The following is a 26,963-nucleotide window of genomic DNA, read 5'->3' on the forward strand; positions in this document are numbered from 1 at the left end:
AAAAATTCAAATATTTGAAAATCTCTTTTTATCATTTTCCTAAAGATAAAAGATTGAATGTTAATGGAGAAAATCACCTTAATTTCTTTCATAGTCACTCAATTTATAGAAAATTTTATTATGATAATTAGATTTCATTTCATAATTATTAATCAAATTAAATCAGGGAAAAGTCATATACTTAATTTACTTATTTTTCCCTCTCCCATTGATTCATTTAATTAGGCTTCTCCAAATTTTAAAAATTAACTTTTAATAGAAATTAAAATGACGAATACATTTGAACTTTGTAAAGTTCAGGTGTCAAATGTTAATCAAGTAAAAGAGAGGATGACAAGTGTCTTTTTAGATAAAGGTCAAGGACAAGAAATGAATTAGACCAGGGCAAAAACTTGACTGAAGAAATGGAATAACACTGCTTAACCACTTAAGTGTAATTATAAGACAATTTTAGTATAATTAATAGTATCATGCAACATTTTTTTTTTTGGGAACACTTTTTGTTTAGCAGCAACAGCAGATTCTGGTACCAAAGTTCTCTCTCTCTCTCTCTCTCTCTCTCTCTCTCTCTCTCTCTCTCTCTCTCTATATATATATATATATATATATATATACCTCTTTTTTTGAAGAATAGAAAGAATAATAAAAATGATGGAGGTCTTTGCCCATTTCTCATTGCAAAATCTTGGAATGAAAGAAAGCTAAGTGCCAATTTTTTGCCAAAGCAGAACAAGCAAGCAGTATCCCATTCCCACTGGCACACACAGTTAATAAGCTGAAGCTCTCAAAAATGAAATGCCAACACTTCATTTTCGACTACGCAGACATCTGTTAGAATACAAATGGCAGTTAAAGAATTCCCCTCTATGGGTAGACTATACGTTTTCATTTCACACTCTTTTAACATATTGTTCAGGAAACATCTTAGCACCTACAGCTTGATAACGCCATAATTATGGACATTATATGATGAGAAAAAGGACCTGAAGTATTAAAGGGTTGCAGGAATCTTTCAATCACCCTTTTGTGGCAGGGTTTCAAATGCAGAAACAGTGTTCTCGAACTTAATCCGATGCAGAGGGGCGCCACTTTGCTTGATAGCACAAGCTATCTTGTCTTCCAAGGGGCAGCGCGCTTTTAGCATGGAGAAAACATGATTGTTCAACCTCCTTGCTTTCTTCATGGCTTCCAATAAAGTTTCCCATCCCTTCACAAAGAACATGGGAATTAAGCAAGCAAAAATATCAGAGAGATAGCAGGTCAGAAAAAAAATTGTGTATTTTACTGCTCTTGGTTCTATGTAAGATCAAAAATTTCTTTTAACTCTTTTTAACAGACATGCCCTAATGGAACTGTGAAAACACATAAAGTCTAGTAGAAAATGATCTGCAACCGTTTATTTAAATTCACAATGAGATTTTAACAAAAGAAAAAGAGACTACAAAATCAATTTTCTATACATAGAGATATATTAATCAACAAAACAAATGTCAAGAACTACTCTAGGAATAGCGTAAATTTCTATACCTGAGTAAGATTAGGATTCCTGTGCATTTTTGAGAGTGATCCAGCCTCCACCTCAGCAACATTGAGGATTTGATATGAAAAGTCGAAGAGCTCAAAATGTAGCTGCTGACCAAGCAAGTATATTATAGTGCAACCACCCCATGCAACCGAATCACCCAGCACTTCATGATAGTTGAATGATTGTTTATCAGACTCCTCCAGGTATCCCTACAGTTAAAGCATTAGAAACAGATCAGCAGAAAGGAAAATAAATCAAATGGCCATTTATGATTTTACCAAAGGTAGCTATTGTGATAGTACTTTAATATCATATTTCAAGCATTTGAACCGTTAAATACAATTGCAGAATTTCTCGTATTGAACCATTAAGAAGATTATGTATTCAGACACATGGTAAACAATGTTACTTACTATTTGAAGGCCACTATATATACGGTAGAAATCTTTTGAAGTTGTTATGTCAATGAACCCTGTCTTGGGAGCAGCACTCCACTTAGTACAATATTTATCAAGTGCTGCACTGGTAAAAGCAAGAGCATATTCCAGCACACTTCCAGTATTCATGTTAGCCTTGTACAAAAGATCTGCAACAAAAGGGAGACACCAGAAATATAAAACTGAAAACTAAAACAAAAATGAAGCATTAAATGGGGAATATAATGGATGGCAGGTAATAGAGTAATTAACCACTGTTGGAGCTCAAGGGAATATTTCAAATTTATTTGCATTTCAAATTTATAATTAGTTCTAGGAGTATGGATGGCAAAAGTTCCCAAACTCGACCTGATTCATCCCCAAGCGAATCCCCGTAACCCACCCCTTACAATAACATACTACTGTTTTATTAAAAACTAATTTATTTTTATGTATTTATGTATTTAAATATTATAATGTTAGCAAAAAAAAATATTATTAAAATTATGATTAAAACTTATATTTTTAACTTATATTTTATTTTTTAATAAATAAATTATATTATTTAACAATAAATTAAAAAGAAAAAATAAAAAGAAAAGTCCCCATGGAGAAACCAGCCCCGCCCCTCTCCCAACGGGGAAGTCCTTGCCCCGACCTAGAACTCTTATGGGGTGGGGAGGAGGGGACCCCCGACCCACCCCGTTGCCATTCCTATCCAGAAGCAAACTTGAATTGAATCTTGCATAAGGGATAAGAAATACGCATTAAACATCTGTTGTTTTTATCTTTTGTTATAAGAAAAGACTTTGTCCCAACTTCAGAGAGGCGCATTTCCTTTAGTTAGCATTTCTGTGTGTAAAAGAGCTGCCTAAATTGAAAGTTGCCAAGTTCCTGGATAGGCAATCTCAAGAGTCCCACATATAAAGATTACAAAGAATTCAAAGGGCTTAAAGGGTGAAGGACTAGCTACCTAATTGCTTAATTCTAACCTAAACCCATCTCACTCGTTATGGACTCTTGACTCGGCCCATTCACTTGCCTCTGCCCATTTAATTCAAGTTTGTGATAGGCAAGAACACAAGCATGGAAAAAGGGATTTGTGAATGGTTGATTAACGCTTTGCAAGTCCTCTCAATTTTTATTGCAATAGTTTTTTTATCCCACAACAGCAGTAATATCTTTAGAAAGTCATCTACAATTAAAAAGTCCAGTATTACAACGCAGCAAATCAATACAGTGCTCCGGGATATTGTCAGATGCTTGTAATCAGATTTCCTATTTACTTATCTATATTTTCCTCTCGATCCTTTCCCTATATCTACCTTGTTCACTCTTTCCTTCCTAATTCAACCTTCCCATAAAACTAATTTCTGGTAAATTTTACCATGGACAGTATAATGTTAACTGGTCAGAGTTTTAATCCTTGTTGATTAATTTTGGCAACTAATTAAACAACAATAAAACGTATGGAGTAAACGACATAGTAGGCACCTGCAGCTTCTGCCTGCTTTGACATGGTGAAGAAAGATGAGGGATTTGGACAACCAGGGTTAGATACAATTGCAGCAATAGATGATTTGAAAAGATTGACAAGAGGACTATCCCTGCCATCTTGAGAATGAAGTATCTGCCCATCCACACCAGGAAGCAAGCCCAACCAAGGGGCTGTTTGCATGAAATGCGTGGTATCAACTTCCCTCTGTCAAACATGTGAAACTGCAACTGTAAGCAGCTACAAACTTTGATTTCCAATCATATCACTGATCAGCCAGAGGGCAATCATGATGTTTTGTTCACACAACGTCAATATTATCAGACAAGATCAATGTCATCACCTTGTCAGGTAAGCAATTCACTCTCTTAAATTAATGTACTTAAATAAAGAGGCTTTAAATGTTTTTAGACTCCAGCTTTTCCATTCTTCTCTCAATTCTTATCTTTAATTCACACAGGCCACAGCCACATTATAAGTGGCGATAGATGTGGAGCCCCTGCAATGCTCTATTGAACATATGACTAAAAGCAAAGAGCAATAATTACTCCATTAACAGAATTAACCAAGGATCTAATCATTTTACAACAATGGCAATAATACAACATAGGCTAATAAAAGGAATTAACCTTTTGACACCCACTTGCAATTCATTTAACAATGTGACAAAAGATATCAGCCTGTTAGAGATGAATAGCACAAATGAGTTTGGTTGTCAAGCTTCCTTTCAACAATAAAATTCTTAACAATTAATTGTGAGGTCAAAATCTAAATTTCTCCTGCTGAATTCTACACTTGACACTTCTACATGTTGTTTTACACCCAAAAATGATGTAAAAATGCATTCATATTGCTGTCCCACATATAAATGTAGTTCGCTTAGGTGGGTTTAAAGTCAATCCCTCCATTAAAAGCTTAATGCATAGGGTTCAATATTTCAATAGAAAATACCAGGTTCCAACAGAATATACCATCAATTGTCCAGTGCAGAAAATATAAGTTATATTAACAATATTTCATAAAATGCTTAAATAAAAAGAGGAGAAATGCAACAATAAAGCATCAATGGCAATGCTATAAAAATAAGAATATAACATGATAAAATCTGAACTGGATGTATGCATAGCTTATACATCTACACCTGTTGAAGCTGTAATGATTAAATGAACAATATAGGATACTAACCAATACACTGTCAAGAAGCCCCATCCAATATAATACACTTCCAATCTCCTTTATCCCTCTAAGAACCTCTGCTTTGAGCTCTGATTTTGTCCCCCAATTAAGATTTTCTTTAGTAAGCCTCATACAACCTGAGTACAGAAAATTAAAAAGATGAAAGAGGAAAAATGAGATAAAGTTATTGCACACAGAGAATGAATGCATAAAATCAGCATCGCATAATAGCAAAAAATTTTTAATTGACCCCCTTTTTCTTCTGAAAAAAAGGGGATGGAGGTGTATGGTGGAAAAGAAAATGAATATCATTTCACCATCCATATGTCTTTCCCTAGGATAAACAAAGAAACTATTATATACTAGTCAAGTTTACAACATAAAATTCAGCATCATATAATAGCAAAAAAATTTCACTAATTCCCTTTTTTACTGAAAAAAGATCAAAGGATGCAGGTGTATGGTGGAAAAGAAAATAAATATTATTTTTCACCATCCAAATATTTTTCCCCGGGATAAACAAATAAACTTGCACAGAAACTCCTATACACTAGAGTCAAGTTCACAGCGCTCACAATCATTCACATAGATTTTGTACTACATTTTCTACACTCAAAGGAATCTCTTACCAACATGAAACACCTAAGAAACAGGGTTTTTAATAATTAAATGGGTCACAGAATAAGAATCAGGTGCAATGTAGCAGAATTGGACCAGATCAGAGAAGGTTGGTTGCCTCTACTGTGAATTTTTTTCACAAAATTAGCAAAATGACTCAAATCAACATTAAACCAGGAATTTAACTAGCCATGAACTTCATTGAATAATAAAACATGACTTGAAAGAATTGGTGGTTGCTGAGAAAAGGGAGAAGAGTATAATAATAACAATAAAAGAAAAAGGCTACAGACAGGAATTATTAGGATAAAGGCTGTTCTAACTACAATTACACTGGTCATGACACCTGTTAAGATACTAACAGGTGGATGTTTTGACCAATTTGGCATCATTTCACTGAGATATCAAAATCAATCTAAGTGGTATTTGCTTAGAAAATATCAAGCATTTGTTGTCATTGAAACATTTGCGTATATGCCAATAGTATATCGAAGTATATTCTGCCAATGTTGTTCTTCCACAACTTTATTTACATTTCTAAGTCTCCTAAATAAATATCAAGTCCCTAGCTGTACCCATAAACTTTTATTCACTGATCCCAAGGATTTGCATGCCCTGTAAGTTCCGCATTTCAATAGACATGTGTGGGGTAAACAAGTGTACAAATGGATGTACATCTTTTACACCTCCAGCAATAACGATAAGAAGAGAAAAATGAAGACACTTTCAGAATCATGACACAACTATGTACCTGCAACACCACCATCGAAAGGAAGCAATCCAATAGATTTTGGCAATGCTTCTTGTAATCCCGTAATCATGGGTTCAAGTGTAGTTAGCTGAAACATGCCAAACATGAAAAATTAGACTGAATCTCATTGAAATTGATCTTCTAGAAACTCAATATATGCATGACACTACGGAATACTTTACAGACTAATGAAGGGAAACAAATTGTGTGTTGATGCTGATGCAGGGATGTGACAGATAAGTCATTCAGAATGGTTAAAATTTGGAAGCAGATAAAAGATAAAACATAATATTGCAAGAACTTAACATCTCATGCTGCCAAATTTTCAGCTGCTTCCTAAAGAGTAGCCAATAACAGGTTTGGACATAAATAGACAAAGTACTTGATATGAAACAATACAATTACATATCCTCTCAAAGATGTAGCTAGGTGAAAAACCACAATAAAGAGATTAAACTGTCTTGAAAAGGGATGATCACGGAAGAATAGCAACATGCAGGTGCTAGCTACTCCAAATTCATAATCCACTCACCCTCATGGCTCATCCCTTATAGAAAAAAAGGAAAAATCAGAGATGAGATATAATGGATGATGGATCCTTCAAACAGAATTGAATACCAATTATCCTGGAAATCCTGTTTCTAATCAAGAAATGAAAATAAGCTAAATTTGGAAAGCATGGCATACCTTATTTGATATATGATCTAGGAGGGCTCGGATAAGCCAAGGCAATGATCTGGATCCCAAAAGTCTAACAACAGAAAACATGTGGGGAATTCCAAAGAACCCACTATGCAAGCGAGCAAAACTCTGATGTGCAGAATTCAACTCCTATCACGACCACAGATAAGAGATAGAAGATCAAAAATATGAGGGAAAAAAAGAACATATTGACAAGTTCCAATCAAAATATGGTGACCACCTGAGTACCACAATAGAAGTTAGGCTTGGCATGGGGAACTGATGGTTTTTGAACAGGAACAAGTGGAACTCTTGATGATCGGACAAAACGTTGAGTAGTATTGCAAAGAACAAAGTTTGGCAGGAAATCATTTTGCATCTCTGACCAAATCTAATGGGCATAAGAAAAAACTGATCAAGTGAATCCTCAAATTCTAATCTGGTAAAAGTGTACCACCATATCAGTGCATTATCCTATAACAGTCGAAAGAGGTTTCTATAGTTATGTATCTGGAACCATCTGTGTTAGGGAATCAATATATTGTTACAGACAGTGTCTTATCAATGTTAGGAAGAAGAAAAGTAATGTGGTGATGAAAATATTTTTTGTTATAATATATGCCACAGCATGGAATTTTAAGAAAGAGATGCATTATAAAATCAAATATAATGCATCAAAACTATGGTTGATGCCCCAAGATAATGATAAGCCAGAAGAAGTTTTCCCACACCTGAGAAGCAAGTCGACTAGAAAATGACACAAGTGAGATGTTTTCTTGCATCTCATTCAACATGAGACCAAATGAGTCTATTGAAATATCTTTAGAAAGCAGTTCATGGGTATGCTTTAGGATATCCAGTAATTTGTCTAATTCCTGCAACAAAATAATCTTTTGGTTATGAATTTATGGATGGCAGATTTAAATATAATTGACTGTCACAGGATCTAACCTAATAGTCCAAGATAGTTGATAGAAAGGCCCATACATTGCATGCATCTAATCATTATGGGACTTGCTAATATTTAAGAAGTAGAAGTAGAAGAAAGAAAGAAAGGGAAGAGAAGAGAGAAATCAAAGGCTACATCGTTATTATTTATTAATTCCAAAGCAAATTACACAAATATATATACACACAATTCTTTCTTATAATTGTGCCATACCACAATGAATAGGAATCCTTTTTTAATTAGGAATATAAATCGTACACTAATTAGGAATATAAATCCTATATTAATAAGGAATATAACTAATTATAACTATTGACTTTCCATAACAGGACTATTTAGCACAATTCACAAAAGGAAAAAAAAAAAAGAAAAAAAAAAGACAACAACAACAAGTGGGCTCAGCCAATCGGGACAATGGATGGCACAATGACTTGCTCAAATACCATGTTCAATAACCCAAACAAAAAACTTAAGTTGATAGGTGGAGAGACCCAAATACTAGGTAACACGATATAAAACTTTCTATACTTTAACATGAGATTACTTAACAGTTGTATTACTTAGAAGAACAACGAATTGATTTACTTACCACTACTGCACATAGATCCTGTGACTCGAAACGATCAAATAGAAACTCAAGATTGTCTCTGAAAACTTTGTTCATCCGCTCAGCAATCAAGCTTCTTAAATCAATGGTCCTCCCCAGCAACTGTGCACCATAAAGATCCCAAAGAAGTGAGGAAGTAAGACAATGTCTAAATTGTAAAATAAATATAAAAAGTTATCTGACAAAGAACCAATATCGTAATGGTGAGTATCACAAGAAGATGTATGGTTCATCTTCAATTCTGATGTTAGGAAATACCTGTGTGTGTGTGCATTTTGATAACTAAGAGTACAGCTATATCAATAACAATAAAAGGAATGCCAACCATGTAGACAAGGAGTAAACAGTTTTTTCACCTTTATAAAGCCTATTAACAAAAGCAATAATCACTGCATAAAAATATATAGTTATTGGAAATGAAGAGCATGGTCTCATTTCTGTTTACCAATGTCCATTAAATGGCCCAAATAGGCAATGAGAGGATAAATCATCCACTGCAGGTCTCTGGATGTTCTCAAATTCACCTAATGGAATGATTTTACTTTTCATCAACCTTCAACCCTAACAGGCTAACACTGCCTTAAAGTTAAGAAAAATACATCAGAAACAAAAAAAAAAAATTTACTCAGCACAAAAATGGTAAAAAATCAGAAAGTCGTAAGCAAAGAAAAGGTGAGAAACACTGATCCCATGCCCATTTAAGGTCCCCACATTGAACCCCTTCACCAAATCTGCCTCAGTTGCTCTCATTTTTGTAAGGACTTTCATGACCAAATGAAAAAAAAAAGAAGATCTCTTAATCGAAGACAATTGACAAAGGATTCATGTCAAAGATAGTAGTAAAAAGACTAACAAACAATTTTCATTTTCATTTTCATATTTCAGGTCATTGTTAGCATGCCAAGTGGGGATAAGGTCATGGTGCTTGGCAACTTGCAAGACATTTTGGATAGAAGAAAACAAATCAGCGAGCAAAATAGAAAAGAAACATTAACAACAACAAATAAAAAGCTATGGTATTACCTTTACTCTAGTCATCTTAAATAGAGCAGTGAACCTCATAGGTTGGACAGAATATTTTTCTCCGTTGTCCAAGGCAAAAAGGAATGATGGATCAAGTAATGCACTACAGAATTTAGCAAGCAATAGATGGGTTGTTAGATTTTCAAAGCACAGTTACTACAGTAGCTGAAATAGGGCATACCTCGCTGCCCAGCTCTTGTAATATGTGAAAATAGTCTCAGAGAGTTTTGAAACAAATAGATCAAAACAGTGGTCCACCTACAAAAAGAGAATATAAATTTGCAACCATTGAGTTAGTACAAAAGGAAAGCATTCCATTGTAGAAAAGGAAAGCATTGCATTTAACTTATTGGACCAAAATCAGTGTAGAAACACACGGATTCTAAGAGTCATGTTATGCATGCAGGCCTTTGTCTCTTTGAACATGTGAATGTGAGATGATTTAATGCTTCGAATGTTTCATGCAATAAAAATCCCAGCTAATGAAACAAGCACCGCATAATGCAAAAACATAAATAACTCCATATGGTTTTCCAGATCATCACAGAATCAATATGGACAATATTACTCCCATATAGAGAGGCACAAACAGAATTCATGTAACCAGCCCTATGATACAAGGATTAAGGGACTTGGTTGAATTGAGTGAGTTCCAGAATAAAGGTAAATTTCTGGTCCAAAATGCAAAAAGACACCAGCTGCAATGAGAATTCAAATTCAGCTTGATGAGCAAAAGATCTAGCTCGATTGATAGAAAAAAATAATAATAATAATTTGAGAATATAGTGTTTATGTGCGTGTAAGTAAAGTCATATCTAAATATGGAATTGTGAGCCATTCTTTACAAGTTCATGACAGAATGTTGAAGTTCTTTCAAGGACTGCTCAATGGTTTTACAGTACAATTGCACAGCTTAATTGATCCACCATAGTTGAAGAACCTAACTGCTTGAATAATAGGAAAAACTCAAAAGAAATTTATCTGACTTAAACAGTGTAATCAATAGGGAAGTAACAGTTTATCAAAATAGTAAAAATAAAATATTCACATACCAAAAAGAGACTCAGATAATTACACATAGAAAAGAAACAAATATTGATTTACCTCAGCCTCAATTTCATCGTAGAGGAACCGCTGCCTTAGCATCACCAGAGCTTGCTGAGCTGAATCGTTGTAGATGTCAAATGGCATCAGAACACTTTCAATAAGGCCTGCATTCTGGGACTCAAGCACATGATCCACCAACATCCAGGGAAGAGAGCATTTGATGGGAAACTAGGCAAAGACAACAAACAAGTTCCCACAAGTCAAGAAAGCAACAAAGCAAACCAATGTGTGTACACAACAAAATTAGAGAGAGAGAGAGAGAGAGAGATCAACTTCACAATTATAGAAATTGTGCTAATAAAAATTGTTTCAATAAACTCATACATGAAAAGCAAGTGCAAGATACAGTTGAGTAGGCAGTTGCTATAGAAAGATTTTATTTGACATGAGTATTATTTTACTGCTTGTCCACTTGAAACAATTTCAAAATAGGCAATTAATTCTCTTCCACATTATCTCGCCAACATTCTGGCGGCACAAAGTCTATAAAAAATTCTCTATGCTAAACTTGAGAATGACATAGTATATTCCAGCCATAAGTAGTAGCAGCTAGATGATTCACCTGCAAACCTACTAATTATTTATGCTCTCAGAGAAAACAAAAATCAGTTACATAAAACACCTTTCTTTGACCCAGAAACCTTGTTCAGATTTGATGCATCCTTATGTAACATTTGACTGTTTTTCCCATACTATGTTAATATATATGCAGGAAAAAAGAACACTCGTTCTTGAACAAATTAAAGGACATAGTCTGATTTTTCAAAAGAGCACACAATCCTATGCATCAAAAACTCCATAATGCAGCAGTAGAAAAAAAAAAGTCCACATAAGTTTAGCATCTCTGCTGTCACCAGACCCTCTCCATTTCCAGGAAAAGTTGCAAAAGATTCTAGATACACTCAACGCTCTTCAAAAATGCTATATAGGTGATTCTGCATTTAAGTTTGCTTTTTGTGGGCCCCTTGCTTTCTACATCATGTGTACAATTTAACTGAGAATATAGTTTCTACATCTGACCGTTCCAGAATAGCACACTAAATCATTTTAATCTAGCTTTCCAAGAATTTCAAGAGCCAGAAAAGTTATACAAATAAATTCTAATTATATTAGTAATGATAGCACTATCTCATTTCTTTACCTGAATAACACGAGAAGACTCCAAATAAAATTCCCTAAACCATAAGAAACCAAGATCCGTCAAAGTTGCAATAGTTGCTGCAAAAATTATTAACCAAAATTAAACTTTCATTTTAATAGCTCATGAAATTTACAAATGCAGAAAAGCAAAAATCTTAACCTACTCAAGCACAGGAGGGAACATACAACACATTTAGTTGTAGTAACCTCAAGAGTCATCATTATCATAGCCATTGATAGTGTTAAATAAACAACATAACAATGACATGATACAATGTCATCATGGAGAGGAAAACATGAAGAAAATTTCACGTTACGACTAAGAGCACATAGGCAAGAAAATTACCTGAATAGTCCAATATATGCAGGAAGAAACTAAGCTTGTAAAAGAAGGTCTCCAACTGCTTTAAATCATTTACAGGAATCTCAGACCCACTATTGCCAAAAAGCCCTCCAGGCTTCCGAAGATTACCACCAGATACCACTTCATATATCAGGAATTGCAAGCAATGGACCTGAATAATGAAAATTGACAGTCTCATTCCAGGAAGTTAGAACACAAGAATGTGTTTACTATATTGTAATGCCTCCAAATAAAATAATAAGTTTGCAAGACAAATATAGGACGATTGCATAAGATACATCCACAGTCTAATGCCAAATGTTATATCTACAATGTAAAATTGCATCTTTGATTAACAGCATAAATTTATCATATTCAGGAAGGCAGCATATTTGGCACCAGAAATCACTATCTAAAACATCAATTCAGCTTGCAGACATGCAAGCAGGACTGATTTTTTCAGCAGGAAGAGGCTCTCTCCACAAAAACATGAAAAACACAGTAAGAGGGAAAAAGCTGGTGAAGTCCAAGGCAAAAATTTTAAATTCTTAAATATGAATCTACCAAAATGGGAAAATTTGGAAGGAAATGACCCCTCTCTTAAAGTAGAAAGTCCTGTAATTACACCCACTTCTACCATTTCAACCCATGTTTTTTGGGCCTCCCTTGAGTTCTTGCACAACATTCAATGTTAATCTGTCCCTGTTCCTTGTCCTCATTCACAAGCCCAAGAAAATTCTTTTGTTTTATCCTTAATTATTGTGACTTGAGTCTGTTCAGGATACTTTAATTTTTATTCTACTCTTTATCAGGATTTGTAATAGATCTCACGAAGTTGAAATTTGAATATATTGTTTCTCAAACACCCAATGATATTCCCATATCATACCTTGTACATCATATGACACTCTCAACCCAAGGATCTTCTCATTAAAACTTATCAGGCATACACCTTATATGCATCGAGTTCTATATATCAAAATTGATAATTCCAAGTATCGAAAAAGGACTCTTTTAGCATTTCTCATGAATCAGTTATATCCTTAGTCAACCATTTATTACTCAACTCCATTGAAGCCTATGTAACCTCGTGCTTTAGTTGCTTTAACCACTCTCCTTTATCTTTCCTTCTCTAAGGTTTTCTTAATACTATTAGCAAACATCATACAACCACAAGACTCTTCATAAATGTGTTAAGAACCTCATCCACAGCAAAAGTACAAAGATACGTATTTGATATGATGATATCAAAAACCTATATGTAAGCCTTTTGTACCAGTAAAACCACATGTCATCCGTTAAACCTTTAGTGGTTGTGTCCATAATTAAGTTCACAAGAATCTTTTTGCCCTCTTTTATTTTAAATTAGCCTAAAAATATTCCTCACCAACTGGTTTCAATAAATGTTACGTCTGCTGAAAGATAAGCAATAACCTGTGCAGCTGTTGGCGCGACTGGCCTCGGAGAAAAGAAGTTCCCTTTACTATCTTCACCTCCATGTGATTGTAACTCAGATTCAGTCTTGCTTGTATTTGCCATCCAGTCTGCTGAAAGAGTCCGCATATCAGAAAGAATCCTGAAATTCAACAATTGGACAAAGCAAATTAGCAATGAGAAACTTTTAAATGGAAAACCATTTAGAATATGCAGATTTTGTCTTAATTAGCTTATTAAGAAATTTCAATATGATTGTTTTGGCACAATATTGGCAAGAACAATTAGAAAATGCTGCTAGCACTAATTTCTGATTCTATTTTGGTTATTTCTTCAACAATGGCATTGCTCTAAATTACCTTAATAAGTCGGTAAAGTAGTCTTTTGAAATTTTGCAATATGAGAAATTAAGTGGATAAATTAAGTACTCATGATGAGGTTAGCAACACATGCTGAACTAGTTCACCAGCTATCTTAGCAGAAACTAACATCAAGGAAATAAAAGTACAGATTGACACAGTAAGAAAAGTCAGTTTCTTGTTGATGCCCCTTAACTTTTCCACTGCTACTGTACCAAAAATTACCCATTAAAACTTCCATTTTTTAATGATGATATTATTCATACTAGCTGATACAATACTGAGCACCAAGCTTTTAATGGATATTACAAATCAATAATTTCACATTGGAAACTGGTAAACATGTCACAAAGTACCAACTGAAATGCGCACCTTGAAAGATCCTTCTTCTTTCTGAAGGTAGTTCGCAACATTGTCGCCAAAGTGTTTTGGACAAAATCTTGAACCTCAGCATGTATTGTTTCCCACAAGGCATCAGCTACCAATGTGTCACATCTATGCATCAAGGATCCAACATTCTTTACGTAGGTAATGAGTTCAACAAGTGCCTTCCTTTCCTCAGCACTATAATTATATCTTACCACCTACAACATAATTCAACAAGCTTGTCCTATAAAGCAAAAAAATAGAATTGATATAGATAACCATCTATTGTGCGCACAGTGAGAGGGGACACAAGAGATTTTCCGATCTCAATTGGATTACACTAAGGATCAGCTATAAGCCCTTACCTTTTTACATTAATTTTAGATGAATTGACGAAACATATACAAGAGAGTATTCCTTGGTGCATGATGTTTGCGGATGATATTGTTCTGATAGATGAGACGCGAGAAGAAGTCAATAGAAAGCTAGAGCTTTAGAGAAGTACTCTAGAGTCAAAGGGCTTTAAGTTAAGCAGAACGAAGACAGAATACATGCATTGCAAGTTCAGTGAAGGCCAAACTGGTGATAGGGAAGGAGTTAATTTAGATGGAGTGGTACTGTCCCAAAATAATCACTTTAAATATCTCGGCTCAGTCCTTCAAGTAGATGGAGGATGTGAAGAGGATGTGAAGAGGATGTTAGTCATAGGATTAAAGCCGGATGGTTGAAGTGGAGACGTGCCACAGGAGTTTTATGTGATCGCAAGATTCCCAATAAGTTGAAAGGAAAATTTTACCGCATACCATACGATCGCTATGTTATATGGTAGTGAGTGTTGAGTATTGAAGGAGTCGTATGCGTCTAAGATAAGAGTTGCAGAGATGAGAATGTTAAGGTGGATAAGTGGCCATACTTGACTAGATAAAGTCCGTAATGAGAGTATTAGAGAAAAGGTAGGAGTGATATCAATTGAGGATAAGTTGAGAGAAGGGAGATTGAGATAGTTTGATCATGTAAAGCGTAGACATACGGAGGCTCCAGTTAGACAAGTAGAGCACATTAAGTTAGAGGATAGAAAGAAAAAAAAAAGTAGACCTAAATTGACTTGGAGGAGAGTAGTACAACATGATCTAGAAGCATTACAAATTTCTGAGGATTTAACCAAAAATCGTTTAGAGTGGAGAAAGCTTAATCCATATAGCCGACCCCCAAATTCTGGGGATAAAGGCTTAGTTGAGTTGAGTTGAGTTGATATAGATAACCATATCATTCCATGTCATGTGTATGCTATGCAAGGCAATAATTCTCAAATTTGTTCATTTTAATTATGAGCATATATATATCCTTCCAAGTTGTTTATAAATAATTGGAGCTTATGCTCACAAGTGAGCAGAGCAAAGCCAAGCATTAGCATATCAAATACATGTCAACCAAGCATAAAAAAAGAATTCTGTAATTGTTTTTACTTAGTTTGACCAACCCAACCAAAAAAACAAAAAACCTTAATATACCTTTTCATAGTCAGAAATTGTTGCAGAAGTTCCATTTGATTCAGAAGGAATCGCATCTTTGCATGGGCGAGAGAATTTCCATGCACACTGTTCCCAGATGCGCCCTGTCCATCTGCTTAAGAGCTGGAAACCTTCAACAACCATATCATACATGTTTCCCTTGACTTCTTTGCACCACTCAATATCTGCACCATCTGTTGATTTCAATAACAACAGCTGTATAAACAAGTTTAAAACGCAAGAAAACACAAATCAGACTCTTGTAAAACAAGGATAAGAAGATTTCTTGTTAGTCATCAGTGTATACAGAAAGAGGAGTAAAAGACTGGGTTGAGGAGGTAACGTACCTGATTTAACGATGAAGCAAAACGAATTGCAAAATCATCATGCTCTGCACGAATAGCTCCTATGTGATTGACAATCAGATACTGTCTCTGATAGGTGAACTATGTTAAGGGTCATTAATGATACTATTACTAAAGATCTAGCAAACAATCTCCATAGCATTTAACCAGAAACACTTATTGTTTCAACTATACAATGGATCTAACAGGAGCATATGTGAGCAAAGGATGCAATAAGCAATGAATAAAAGAATTCCTCTCACTATTCCAACAACAAGAAACAGTATGGACATTCACCAGCTTCTTTAATTGATTGATCACAAGCCTCACACATATAAGAAGCAGTTTAAGCAAACTGATTTCACTTCCAAATTTAAAACCTTTGCAAACAATAATTATGAAGATAAAATTTTATTTCTTTCTCTGTTTGTTTTGTGGCAGTTAAATGTATAAAAATCAGACGTAATTGCAATTTGCAACATAATGAGAATTATAAGACTCTAATAACATTTGGTCGTTGATATCCAAATCATCTCAATGCACATTAAAACCATTTTCTTAAGCAACATCATGAAGACACTTGTCTTTTTTTATTCCTCTTTCTTTATATGTAGATGGATTATATTTCGACAGGATAATGGTAAATGGCCCAAACTGCCAAGACAACTCAACTCAACTCAATTCAACTAAGCTAAGCCTTTATCCCAAAAAATTTGAGGTCAGCTATATGGATTCGCTTTCTCCACTCTAAACAATTTTGAGTTAAATCCTCAGAAATGTGTAATGCTTCTAGGTCATGTTGTACTACTCTCCTCCAAGTTAATTTAGGTTTACCGATTTTTTTTCTTTCTATCCTCTAATCTAATGTGCTCTACTTGTCTAACTGGAGCCTCCGTATATCTACACTTCACATGATCAAACCACCTCAATCTCTCTTTTCTCAACTTATCTTCAATTGGCACCACTCCTACCTTTTCTCTAATACTCTCATTACGGACCAAACCACCCCCAAACTGCCAAGACAAATTTAGGTTTTTATTACCCCAACATATTTGATCAAATTTAACATATTGATCAAATTTAGTAAGTTATTTGATTTAGTAACAAAATTGCATGTAGCAAAATACTTACAAAAAGAAGAAGAATAAATCAATAAAAAAATGTTTAACAATTAAATGACATTAAATGCAAAGTATACAGTAATCAAGGCATAAAATATAAGCCCAATCCCACTATGAATGGACTTCGGTGAAATTCAGGTCAACTAAAACCTTTTTGAATCCATAAAACCCAATTTGAACCATTTCTTCCAGATAGGTGACCAGATATTAAATTATTTTCCAGCTGCAATTTTTTTATTAACAATTAAAACTCCATCCTTATTGCAGAACTTTCAATATAGTAATCCATAATTTTCTTACCCTCACAACCATAGCTCCAATTACTTACATAACTAGGCAAGCTTTTACCATGCTGACCTATATGCGTGACAATATTTGTCAAAACAAAGTGAGGCTATTTTTCTTAATCAACTGAAAAATGATGCATGATAAAAATGAAAATTGAAGCTAAGGATATTCTTGTGCCTCTCGGGGTGGAAATTCATGAGGTGCTGGAAGGGTGAGAAGACGAGTCTGTGAAGAAAACTTCTGAAAGTACATTGCCAATTCTTTCAAAATTGCAGCAGGAGAAAGATGAAGATCTGGGAATGCAGGAATTACTGGATCATTCTGCCACAAAAGAAAAACAAATTAGAAAACATCAACGAAATATTTTTAGGTTTCAACAGCAGGAAGAAAAATTATTTTGAAACTTCAAAACCAATATGATGTTTTAGAAAAACACATGCACAAGAAGATATCGCCACATACCTTAAAAATATTAATTAGCCTATTGATTTTCACCCTCTTGTACAGCGACTCGCCATCTTTCTCTGATGATGTTGCTAGGACAACAAGAACAGGTAAAACACGCAGAAGAATGTGTCTCTCAGGGAATAGAAGTGCAAAATCCAACTCCAGTGACTCAACAGCAAATACTATGAGAACCTGAAGAATGTCTTCTACACTACTTTTTGTCAAGGACCTCAAAAGGAATTAATAATGCAACTTTGCAGTTTTTTAAAAAAAGCAAAAGCCACTACATAAAAACACGAAGTTTTAAAAAATAAAAAAGATAATAAGAAGAAGAATAAGTAAACCATAGACAAAGTTTTCCAAGTTCACTAAGAAGGTATCACAGAGAATTGGCATCCAACAAGATCAAGTTTTAATGTCAAATAAAGTAAATTATTTTCTCTGCTGTCACACTGAATTGGCAGAAATAATTAATAAGGATACTTGTTCACACGAAACATCTCTACATGCAAGTTTAACAAGATAGCCCACCTTGTGCTTAAGAAAATCTGCAGCAGTTAAAGATGAAGTTATAAGATATTGACCCACTACTCCACATTATTGGAATGGTAAATAGACCAAACCTGTAGATCATCTAACTCCTCCCTCATTGAATCAATGTCTTGCCACTGAACACTGACTTGTGTGAATGTCCTGATAAAAGCAGGAATTAGTGAAAAAAGTTGCAAGGGTGGCGGGTTGGGGATGGGAGGAAGAAAGAAGTCAAGGATGGAGGCTAGACTACTGAGCAGAACAGGCAGCTGACTCTATTTATTTTGTGAAAAAATGGCTAAAAAAACTTAAGCAATTGAAAGAGAAAGTGCTAAAATTCACAGCTAGTAAGAAACCTCAGACAGAAAACATAATTCATATGAAAAAAGATAATCATACAGATAAAAGATACATACAAAAGCAAAAACTGTTTGAGAGGACTAATAGCCAGAAATAGTATTCATAATTTTGCAAACTGGTAGAGGAGACAATTGGAAACATCAAATTTTAATCAAATTACTCAAAATATTCATATGATAGTGTTCCAAGAGAGGTCTTATGGAATGTGTTAGAACAAAAGAGGGTATTTATTAGGTACATACAAGTATTGAAAGATATGTATGAAGGTGCAACTACTATTGTGTACACAGTGAGAGGGGACACAAGGGATTTTCCGATCTCAATTGGATTACACCAAGAATCAGCCATAAGCCCTTACCTTTTTACATTAGTTTTAGATGAACTGACGAAACATATACAAGAGAGTATTCCTTGGTGCATGATGTATGCGGATGATATTGTTCTGATAGATGAGACACGAGAAGGAGTCAATAGAAAGCTAGAACTTTGGAGAAGTACTCTAGAGACAAAGGGTTTTAAGTTAAGTAGAACGAAGATAGAATACATGCATTGCAAGTTCAGTAAAGGCCAAATTGGTGATAGGGAAGGAGTTAATTTAAATGGAGTGGTACTGTCCCAAAGTAATCACTTTAAATATCTAGGCTCAGTCATTCAAGTAGATGGGGGATGTGAGGAGGATGTTAGTCATAGGATTAAAGCCGGATGGTTGAAGTGGAGACGTGCCACGAGAGTTTTATGTGATCGTAAGATTCCCAATAAATTGAAAGGAAAATTTTACCGTACAGCCATACGACTGGCTATGTTATATGGTAGTGAGTGTTGGGCACTGAAAGAGTCTTATGAATCTAAGATAAGAGTTGCAGAGATGAGAATGTTAAGGTGGATGAGTGGCCATACTAGACTAGATAAAGTCCGTAATGAGAGTATTAGAGAAAAGGTAGGAGTGGTGCCAATTGAAGATAAGTTGAGAGAAGGGAGATTGAGGTGGTTTGGTCATGTGAAGCGTAGACATACGGAGGCTCCAGTTAGACAAGTAGAGCACATTAGGTTAGAGGATAGAAAGAAAAAAAAGGGTAGACCTAAATTGACTTGGAGAAGAGTAGTACAACATGACCTAGAAGCATTACATATTTCTGAGGATTTAATCCAAAATCGTTCAGAGTGGAGAAAGCGAATCCATACAGCCGACCCCAAATTTTTGGAATAAAGGCTTAGTTGAGTTGAGTTGAGTTGTACTCAAAATATTCATATCACATCAGTTTAAATTTGACCAAAATAATATTTCATAGTTATTAGACTTTGCTGCTTGTGATAAAGTTTAGGACTTTTTTGTAGGCTTTAGAGCCAAAATAAGATTAAAACAAATGTAAAACTGCTAAAAAAAGTTGCACTAAAGAGATTCATTGTGGTAGTAAGTTAAAATGAAGACAATCTTTCACTATTTTATACCAAAAAAAAAAAAAAAACATTCTCAACTCCCAGCCACTTTAACTGTATGCATTTAAAGAACATAAAGGACATTTTTTTTATAAGAAAAGAAAATTTATTGAGAAAGACAGAAAGGAGAGTACATCATGGAGCACAAGGGTTCCTCCTAAACATAGACAACTATAAACATGAACATAAAACAACTAAAATACTAATGCCCTCCAACCAAGTGGGTTCAACTAAAACAAACAAATTATTTTCATACCTCTTATACCAAGAGAAGTCATTAGGTATGCTTGCTTTAGCATTTTTAAGATGATCAAGTTGCACTAAAACATCAAGTAACTTCAACATGGACCTGAAGCAAAGAATATATTAATAAAAGAAGCATCTTTTCTAGCGGTCAGCACTTGAAAAGAAGGTAATAATAAGAAAAATGATGCAGTCAAAGTGATGAGAATTTGCAAATTAATAAATAAGTGATAAAAAAAGGAGGAAAAATTGCCACATACCATAGATGAGTTATTGTAGGACCATTAATACGACGTTCGGGCCTAGAAAAGCGCTGCATGTCAGCTGCTAGCTGCATTGGCAAATTAACAGTTGAGCTATAATGCAGACCATGTAATAATTCTAAAAAGAATAAAGAAAAGGTAAAAGATCATATACTTTGGATGCAGCTGATGCTTGCCATCGCTGAATTTCACGCAGACGACTCATCTCCAAGTCCAAAACTTGATATGTTTCCATATATAAGTCAGCCTGACTGTGCTTCATAGAGTCAGGAAGCTGCCACATCAAATACGGTCTCAGATTTTTTTTTTTGTAAGCAAGGGAAGTGAACTGGAAAAATTACATAATTTACTAGACTTTTATTATCAGCAAAAGGGCATGGAATTCACTGTATGTTAACAGCCAACTGTGAATAGGTTCTCTGTGTAATGGATTAGAGGCGCACCCAAGTTTTACCTCCCCCCCCCACCCCCCTCCCTCCCCCTATATTTTTTAAAAATTTTTTTCAATTTAGCCCCCATCCAATATTGGCCCCTTCTTTTCAATTTGATCCCTCATTCCAAAGCCCTCCAACTTAATCCACAAAAAACAAAATAATATGTTAATTATATTTTTTAAACTTGTTGAAAAACATTTTTTTGGGTTAAATTTATGTTACTAATTGTTACCATCTGTTTTAGGAAAATATTATGTGGATATATTTTCTTTTTATAAACATATTATTAAATAGTGAGTATATGTTTGTAACCCTTTATTGCAACAATTATTATTAATTCAATGCAAAAGTGAAAATATTAATCTTTATTTTTTTTATAATATTAACTATTTATCACATATAGAAATATTCACATTTCCTTCATATAACTAGAGTTATATTATGTAATGTCTTCTTATAATATTTAATATTTGATGTGAATACAATATATAAATTTCTATTGATTTTGATAATTAAATATTTAAATTTTAGTTCTCCAAAAAGCATGAAAACCTCTAGAATGTCAATTTTCTTATATAAAAAAAATTTAGACATTGAAACCTATCAAGTACTTTTAAATACATCTAGAAAACTTTAAAAAAGTTTCTTGCTATTTATTGTATTTCAATTAAATGTCAAAAGTTTTTGAAAATCTTGAAAATTTTCAAGAAATTTTAGGAATTGGTATATGTATTAAAATTTAATGATGGAGTTCTAATTATAATCTTAAAGAGATGCTTAAAACATAAATATAAAAAGCAAAATAACAAAAACAATATATAAACCTAATTATTTTTTAGGTGTATATATATATATTGGGGAATTAAACTCATGAGCCATACTATGAAGTTGTGAGAGAGAGTTGTGGAGCATCGACTACGTCATGATACTTCTATCTCTCTCAATTTATTTGGTTTCATGCCCGGTCGTTCAACTATGGAAGCGATCTTTCAATATAGAGATGTGAAGAAATATAGAGATGTGAAGAAAAATCTACACATGATTTTTATTGATTTGGAGAAGGCTTATGATAGTGTTCCAATAGATGTCTTATGGAATGTGTTAGAACAAAAGAGGGTATCTATTAGGTACATACAAGTGTTGAAAGATATGTATGAAGAAGCAACTACTATTGTGCGCACAGTGGGAGGGGATACGAGATTTTTCGATCTCAATTGGATTACACCAAGGATCAGCCATAAGCCCTTACCTTTCTACATTAGTTTTAGATGAATTGACGAAACATATACAAAAGAGTATTCCTTGGTGCATGATATTTGCGGATAATATTGTTTTGATAGATGAGACACGAGGAGTTAATAGAAAGCTATAGCTTTGGAGAAATACTCTAGAGTCAAAGGGTTTTAAGTTAAGTAGAACGAAGACAGAATACATGCATTGCAAGTTCAGTAAAGGCCAAACTGGTGATAGGGAAGGAGTTAGTTTGAATGGAGTGGTACTGTCTCAAAGTAATCACTTTAAATATCTAGGCTCAGTCCTTCAAGTAGATAGGGAATGTTAGGAGGATGTTAGTCATAGGATTAAAGCCGGATGGTTGAAGTGGAGACGTGCCATTGGAGTTTTATGTGATCGCAAGATTCCCAATAAGTTGAAAGGAAAATTTTACCGTACAGCCATACGACCGGCTATGTTATATGGTAGTGAGTGTTGGGCACTAAAAGAGTCGTATTTATCTAAGATAAGAGTTGCAGAGATGATAATGTTAAGGTGGATGAGTGGCCATACTAGACTAGATAAAGTCCGTAATGAGAGTATTAGAGAAAAGGTAGGAGTGGTGCCAATTGAAGATAAGTTGAGAGAAGTGAGATTGAGGTGGTTTGGTCATGTGAAACGTAGACATACGGAGGCTTCAGTTAGACAAGTAGAGCACATTAAGTCAGAGGACAGAAAGAAAAAAGAGGTAGACCTAAATTGACTTGGAGGAGAGTAGTACAACAAGACCTATAAGCATTACACATTTATGAGGATTTAACCCAAAAAAGTTTAGAGTGGAGAAAGCGAATCCATATAGCCGACCCCAAATTTTTGGGATAAAGGCTTAATTGAGTTGAGTTTGTATATATCTATATATATAGATGTTTGCAATGTAATTAATTTAAAATATAATATGTATATTTTAATATTCTGTCTTTTTTCAAAAGAATCATGTTTCTATATATTGTATCACATTGTATCATATTTTATGTTTCCATTTATATACTATTTAATTTTTCCCTCGCCAATATTCTGTGTCCCACCCTGGAATGAATTTTCTTGGGCTTAATATATCAGTTTAAGACTTTAAGTTGTTTAAATTATAAAATCTGAGCACGAGGCAAAGAAACAAATCAAGAGAACATACTTCATGTACAGTAAGTAACCAGATAAATTCAGCTACTATTGAAAAATGGATTTCACCAAAAAGATTAAAACCTAATATTCATGATCATACTTCGCACCTTGACCTTTCAATTTGTGTTGTCATTAATCTCTGTCTATCCAATTTTTAACTTCAGGAAATTTGGTTTTCTTTGTGCTTTCTTTTGTAGGAGTGGCACAAAAAGGGAAAAGGAGGTGCAACTTGTGCACAAAATTACATAAAAAAGAGTATCATATTTTATTTTTCCATTCCTATACCATTTAATTTTGCCCCCACCAATATTCTGTGTCTGCCCCTAGAATGAATTTGTTTAAATTCTTTACTTGCACACGAGGCAAGGAAACATATCAAGAGTACATACTTCAAGTACAGTAAGTAGCAAAATAAATTCAGCTAGTGCTGAAAAATGGACTTCACCAGAAAGATTAACCACCAATAGTCATGATCATAATTGGCTTCTTGACCCTTTAAAATTTATGTGTTGTCATTAATCTCTAACTATCCAATTTTTATCTTCAGGAAATTGGTTTTCTTTGTGCTCTCTTTTGAAGGATGTGACACACAAAGGGGAAAGGATGTGCAACTATGCACAAAATTACACCAAAAAAAAAGCCATCTTAGCCCAAAAAAATGATAGAAAGGAAAATACTCTGATAACATTAAAAAAAGGGTTCTCAGCCCCATTTCAACCAATGGACATAAAACGTCCCTGGTTGCATTATTTAAATTGAAACTTAAACACACCTGAGGAAGTGCTTTGACACAACTGCGATATGTATAAAGCACTGATGCCATCCCCTTCCCTTCTTGAATGAGCGAATTCTGCGCATATTGCAGATTTTACCATAAAAAACCACCAAAGAAGTGCACTTATCAAATGTAATAATATTTAACTCCAAATAACCAAGTTATCTAACAAATTATCAAAAAAAAAAAAGCTATCTAACAGAAATGGGGTGCAAGTAAATATGTTATGGGGAAAATGTCGAAGCAAAAGAGAGAAAACAAATGCCACATACCAGCTGATTGAGAGCTTTTGTGTCCTCAGATAGAGATAAGCGATATGCAGAAACATCACTGTACTCTACAGAAGGAAAGCAACTCCTTAACAATGAGTATACAATGAGGCCACCATTGCATGTATAGGGGATCGGGAAGGTGACTAGGTATAACATGGATAAACATAAGTCAATATATCAATGTTTTTTCCCTTCTTTTGAGTGTTTAACATCCAGACTTCAACTGTGGTAATTTATGAATTTCAAACAATGCCATTTGTCCAAAAAATGTTAATCTAAACTATAAAAAAGGCTAATGCAAATATACTATACTCAACTCAACTCAACTAAACCTTTATCCCAAAAATTTGGGGTCGGCTATATGGATTCTCTTTCTCCACCCTAAACGATATTGGGTTAAATCCTCGGAAATGTGTAATGCTTTTAAGTCATGTTGTATTACACTCCTCTAAGTCAGTTTAGGTCTACCCCTTTTTTTCTTTCTATACTCTAACCTAATATACTCTACTTGTCTAACTGGAGCCTCCGTATGTCTACGCTTCACATGACCAAACCACCTCAATCTCCCTTCTCTCAACTTATCTTCAATTGGCACCACCCCTGCCTTTTCTTTAATACTTTATCCAGTCTAATATGGTCACTCATCCACTTTAACATTCTCATCTCCGCAACTCTTATCTTAAACACATACGACTACTTCAGTGCCCAACACTCACTACCATATAACATAGTCGATCGTACGGTAAAGTAGAGGATGCCCTAACGTTTATAGCATTTGAATTCATATCACGAGGTGTAACGAAATTTTTACGCTAGTTGTCATCTACCACAACCCTCCTCCTTTATCCGGACTTGGGACCGGCTAAACACAAATTACTTAGGCGAAGTTTTAATACAAACAGACTATATTACTCAAAAAAATTCATGACTTTTGATCCTTCATTTATTTTAGCAAACCGTTTTAAGGTAATTAGTAATTTAGTATTGCAAATATATCAAAGCTGCAAAATCATTTATCAACAAAGTAATACTTGTATTATTCTCTAAGTATATCCATGCTGTTGTCTGAACGTGGTAAAACCAATTCACTTATATATTACTTTTGCCCAAAAAAGGGATCTAAACCATCCGTAATGAAACAAGTTATGATTTGAAATTCTTGTAAGTTATGGAATGCTCTTGTGTAGCTCATCTCTAGCCATAATTGTAATACTAATCAGAGTTAATGTCTTGTCTTTAAAATTATAAGGTTTGGTTAAAAGTAAAAAACTGTCAAAATTCATGGATTTTTACAAATATTGACAAAGTCATACCAACTGGACTACCGGTTGCTCCTCTCTCACTTGACACCAGAGCCGCTGGTCCTTGCACCTCTGGTTGCTCATCCTTTTACATAATTTCGAGAAAAAAAGAAAAAGTAATAACAATAAGCACAATGATGCAATTTCAAATCACAAAAGTAATACCAATTGTAGCTCTTTTCCTAAAAATTGCAGAAAATAATGTGAACAGGAAAAGAATATATACATATGAGATGGATTCTTTAAAGTGAACAGAAAGGACTAATATTGATTCTTGAAGTAAAAATTGCTTGAAAAGTTTTAAATTTTCTGCTAATGAAAGAAAAGAATCATCACGAGGATATTTCATAATATCAAAAAAAAAAAAAAGTACCAATTAAAGCTCTCATTTATGGAATGATTAAGTTACCTCAAGAGAGAATGTAGAGAGAGCTGCAATGGCTTCTTCTATTGGAACTGCCATCTAGCCTTCTTCTTTAGTGGGTATAGTTAGAATTCTGAGAATTATAGCTTTGAAGTATGCGTCAAAAGTTAGAGAAACTATTTGGCTTGGATGATGAAAACATTTGCATTCTCAACGGAAGACAGATCGGGAAATGTAATGATTTCCAAACGGGTTAGGTGAGTTGGACTCGGAATTTGGTGCTGGAACTGAGCCTGAACAAGCATTCATCAGATGGCGAACTCAACCCTCTCATTTATTAAATTCGACATCATATGTCACTTTAATTACTTTATTGCCATTGACGATGGTACTGTACTCCGTATTAGAGTGGCGGTGGCCAACGATTCCGGCCCGAACCGGTGATTTCAGTTAAAACATTTAGGAGGATCACACGTCTTCTTTGATTTTAATGTCGATTTTAATTTTAATTCCGATTTTAATAGAATTTAATTAAATTTCTCAGTAATTTCATATGTCACCTATCAGACAAATGCCATTAAGAACTAATTTCATATGAATTCAATTTTTAATTAGATCAATTTGATTTCAATTTCCAACCGCAGCCCGAGCGGGTCTACACCAACGGTTGCTTAATCGCAGGAGCATCATGAGATGAGAAGATTATTCTTATATTGGTCTCGTTGCTTCAGATTCAAGCGGAGATTTGTAAACGTCCCCATTAAGCAAATACGGTGACCAAACTAATTGAGTGAATAAATGCCACATGATTGCATTTTCGGGTGGGGGGGGAAGAAGTGTGAAGTTCTAAAGCTTTTTTTTTTTTTTTTTCCTCAATTTCAAATTCAGCAT

The 26,963-nt window shown here is 34.3% G+C and overlaps 1 protein-coding gene across 3 annotated transcripts; it reads right to left on the minus strand.

Annotated features, from left to right (window-relative positions):
- Positions 1 to 782: 782 nt before the first annotated feature.
- On the minus strand, positions 783 to 26,510 carry LOC131178753 (protein PIR). 3 transcript variants are annotated; one of them, XM_058144428.1, is made up of 30 exons: positions 26,118 to 26,506; positions 25,721 to 25,793; positions 24,408 to 24,472; positions 24,133 to 24,210; positions 20,690 to 20,809; positions 20,533 to 20,603; positions 20,286 to 20,378; positions 18,325 to 18,394; positions 18,185 to 18,249; positions 17,717 to 17,912; positions 17,424 to 17,575; positions 15,849 to 15,942; positions 15,502 to 15,717; positions 13,997 to 14,208; positions 13,266 to 13,407; positions 11,835 to 12,003; positions 11,490 to 11,566; positions 10,346 to 10,516; positions 9,423 to 9,499; positions 9,242 to 9,344; positions 8,201 to 8,320; positions 7,394 to 7,537; positions 6,904 to 7,053; positions 6,669 to 6,812; positions 5,982 to 6,069; positions 4,622 to 4,749; positions 3,436 to 3,643; positions 1,939 to 2,111; positions 1,528 to 1,734; positions 783 to 1,207 (listed from the first exon to the last, which is right to left on the minus strand). In XM_058144428.1, the coding sequence occupies exons 1-30, from the start codon at positions 26,169 to 26,171 to the stop codon at positions 1,013 to 1,015; spliced, it is 3,855 nt and encodes a 1,284-aa protein (XP_058000411.1). In that variant the 5' UTR covers positions 26,172 to 26,506; the 3' UTR covers positions 783 to 1,012. The 3 variants fall into 3 exon arrangements, with proteins under 3 accessions (XP_058000411.1, XP_058000412.1, XP_058000413.1); XM_058144429.1 differs by lacking the exon at positions 25,721 to 25,793 and having other exon boundaries at positions 26,118 to 26,505; XM_058144430.1 differs by lacking the exons at positions 6,669 to 6,812; positions 6,904 to 7,053; positions 7,394 to 7,537 and having other exon boundaries at positions 26,118 to 26,510.
- Positions 26,511 to 26,963: the final 453 nt, after the last annotated feature.

The sequence above is a fragment of the Hevea brasiliensis genome, chromosome 3 (assembly GCF_030052815.1).
Source record: "Hevea brasiliensis isolate MT/VB/25A 57/8 chromosome 3, ASM3005281v1, whole genome shotgun sequence".
Lineage (NCBI taxonomy): Eukaryota > Viridiplantae > Streptophyta > Magnoliopsida > Malpighiales > Euphorbiaceae > Hevea > Hevea brasiliensis.

What these genes read in the sequence shown, in the direction of transcription:
- LOC131178753 (XM_058144428.1), bottom strand. Translation starts at nt 26,171, where the DNA reads ATGGCAGTTCCAATAGAAGAAGCCATTGCAGCTCTCTCTACATTCTCT. An exon ending in GACTTCTCTTGGTATAAGAG is followed by an intron (nt 18,395 to 20,285) that starts GTATGAAAATAA and finishes TGCTTTTATCAG; the next exon opens with GACATTCACACAAGTCAGTG. An exon ending in TAGATCATATATCAAATAAG is followed by an intron (nt 6,070 to 6,668) that starts GTATGCCATGCT and finishes GGCATGTTTCAG; the next exon opens with CTAACTACACTTGAACCCAT.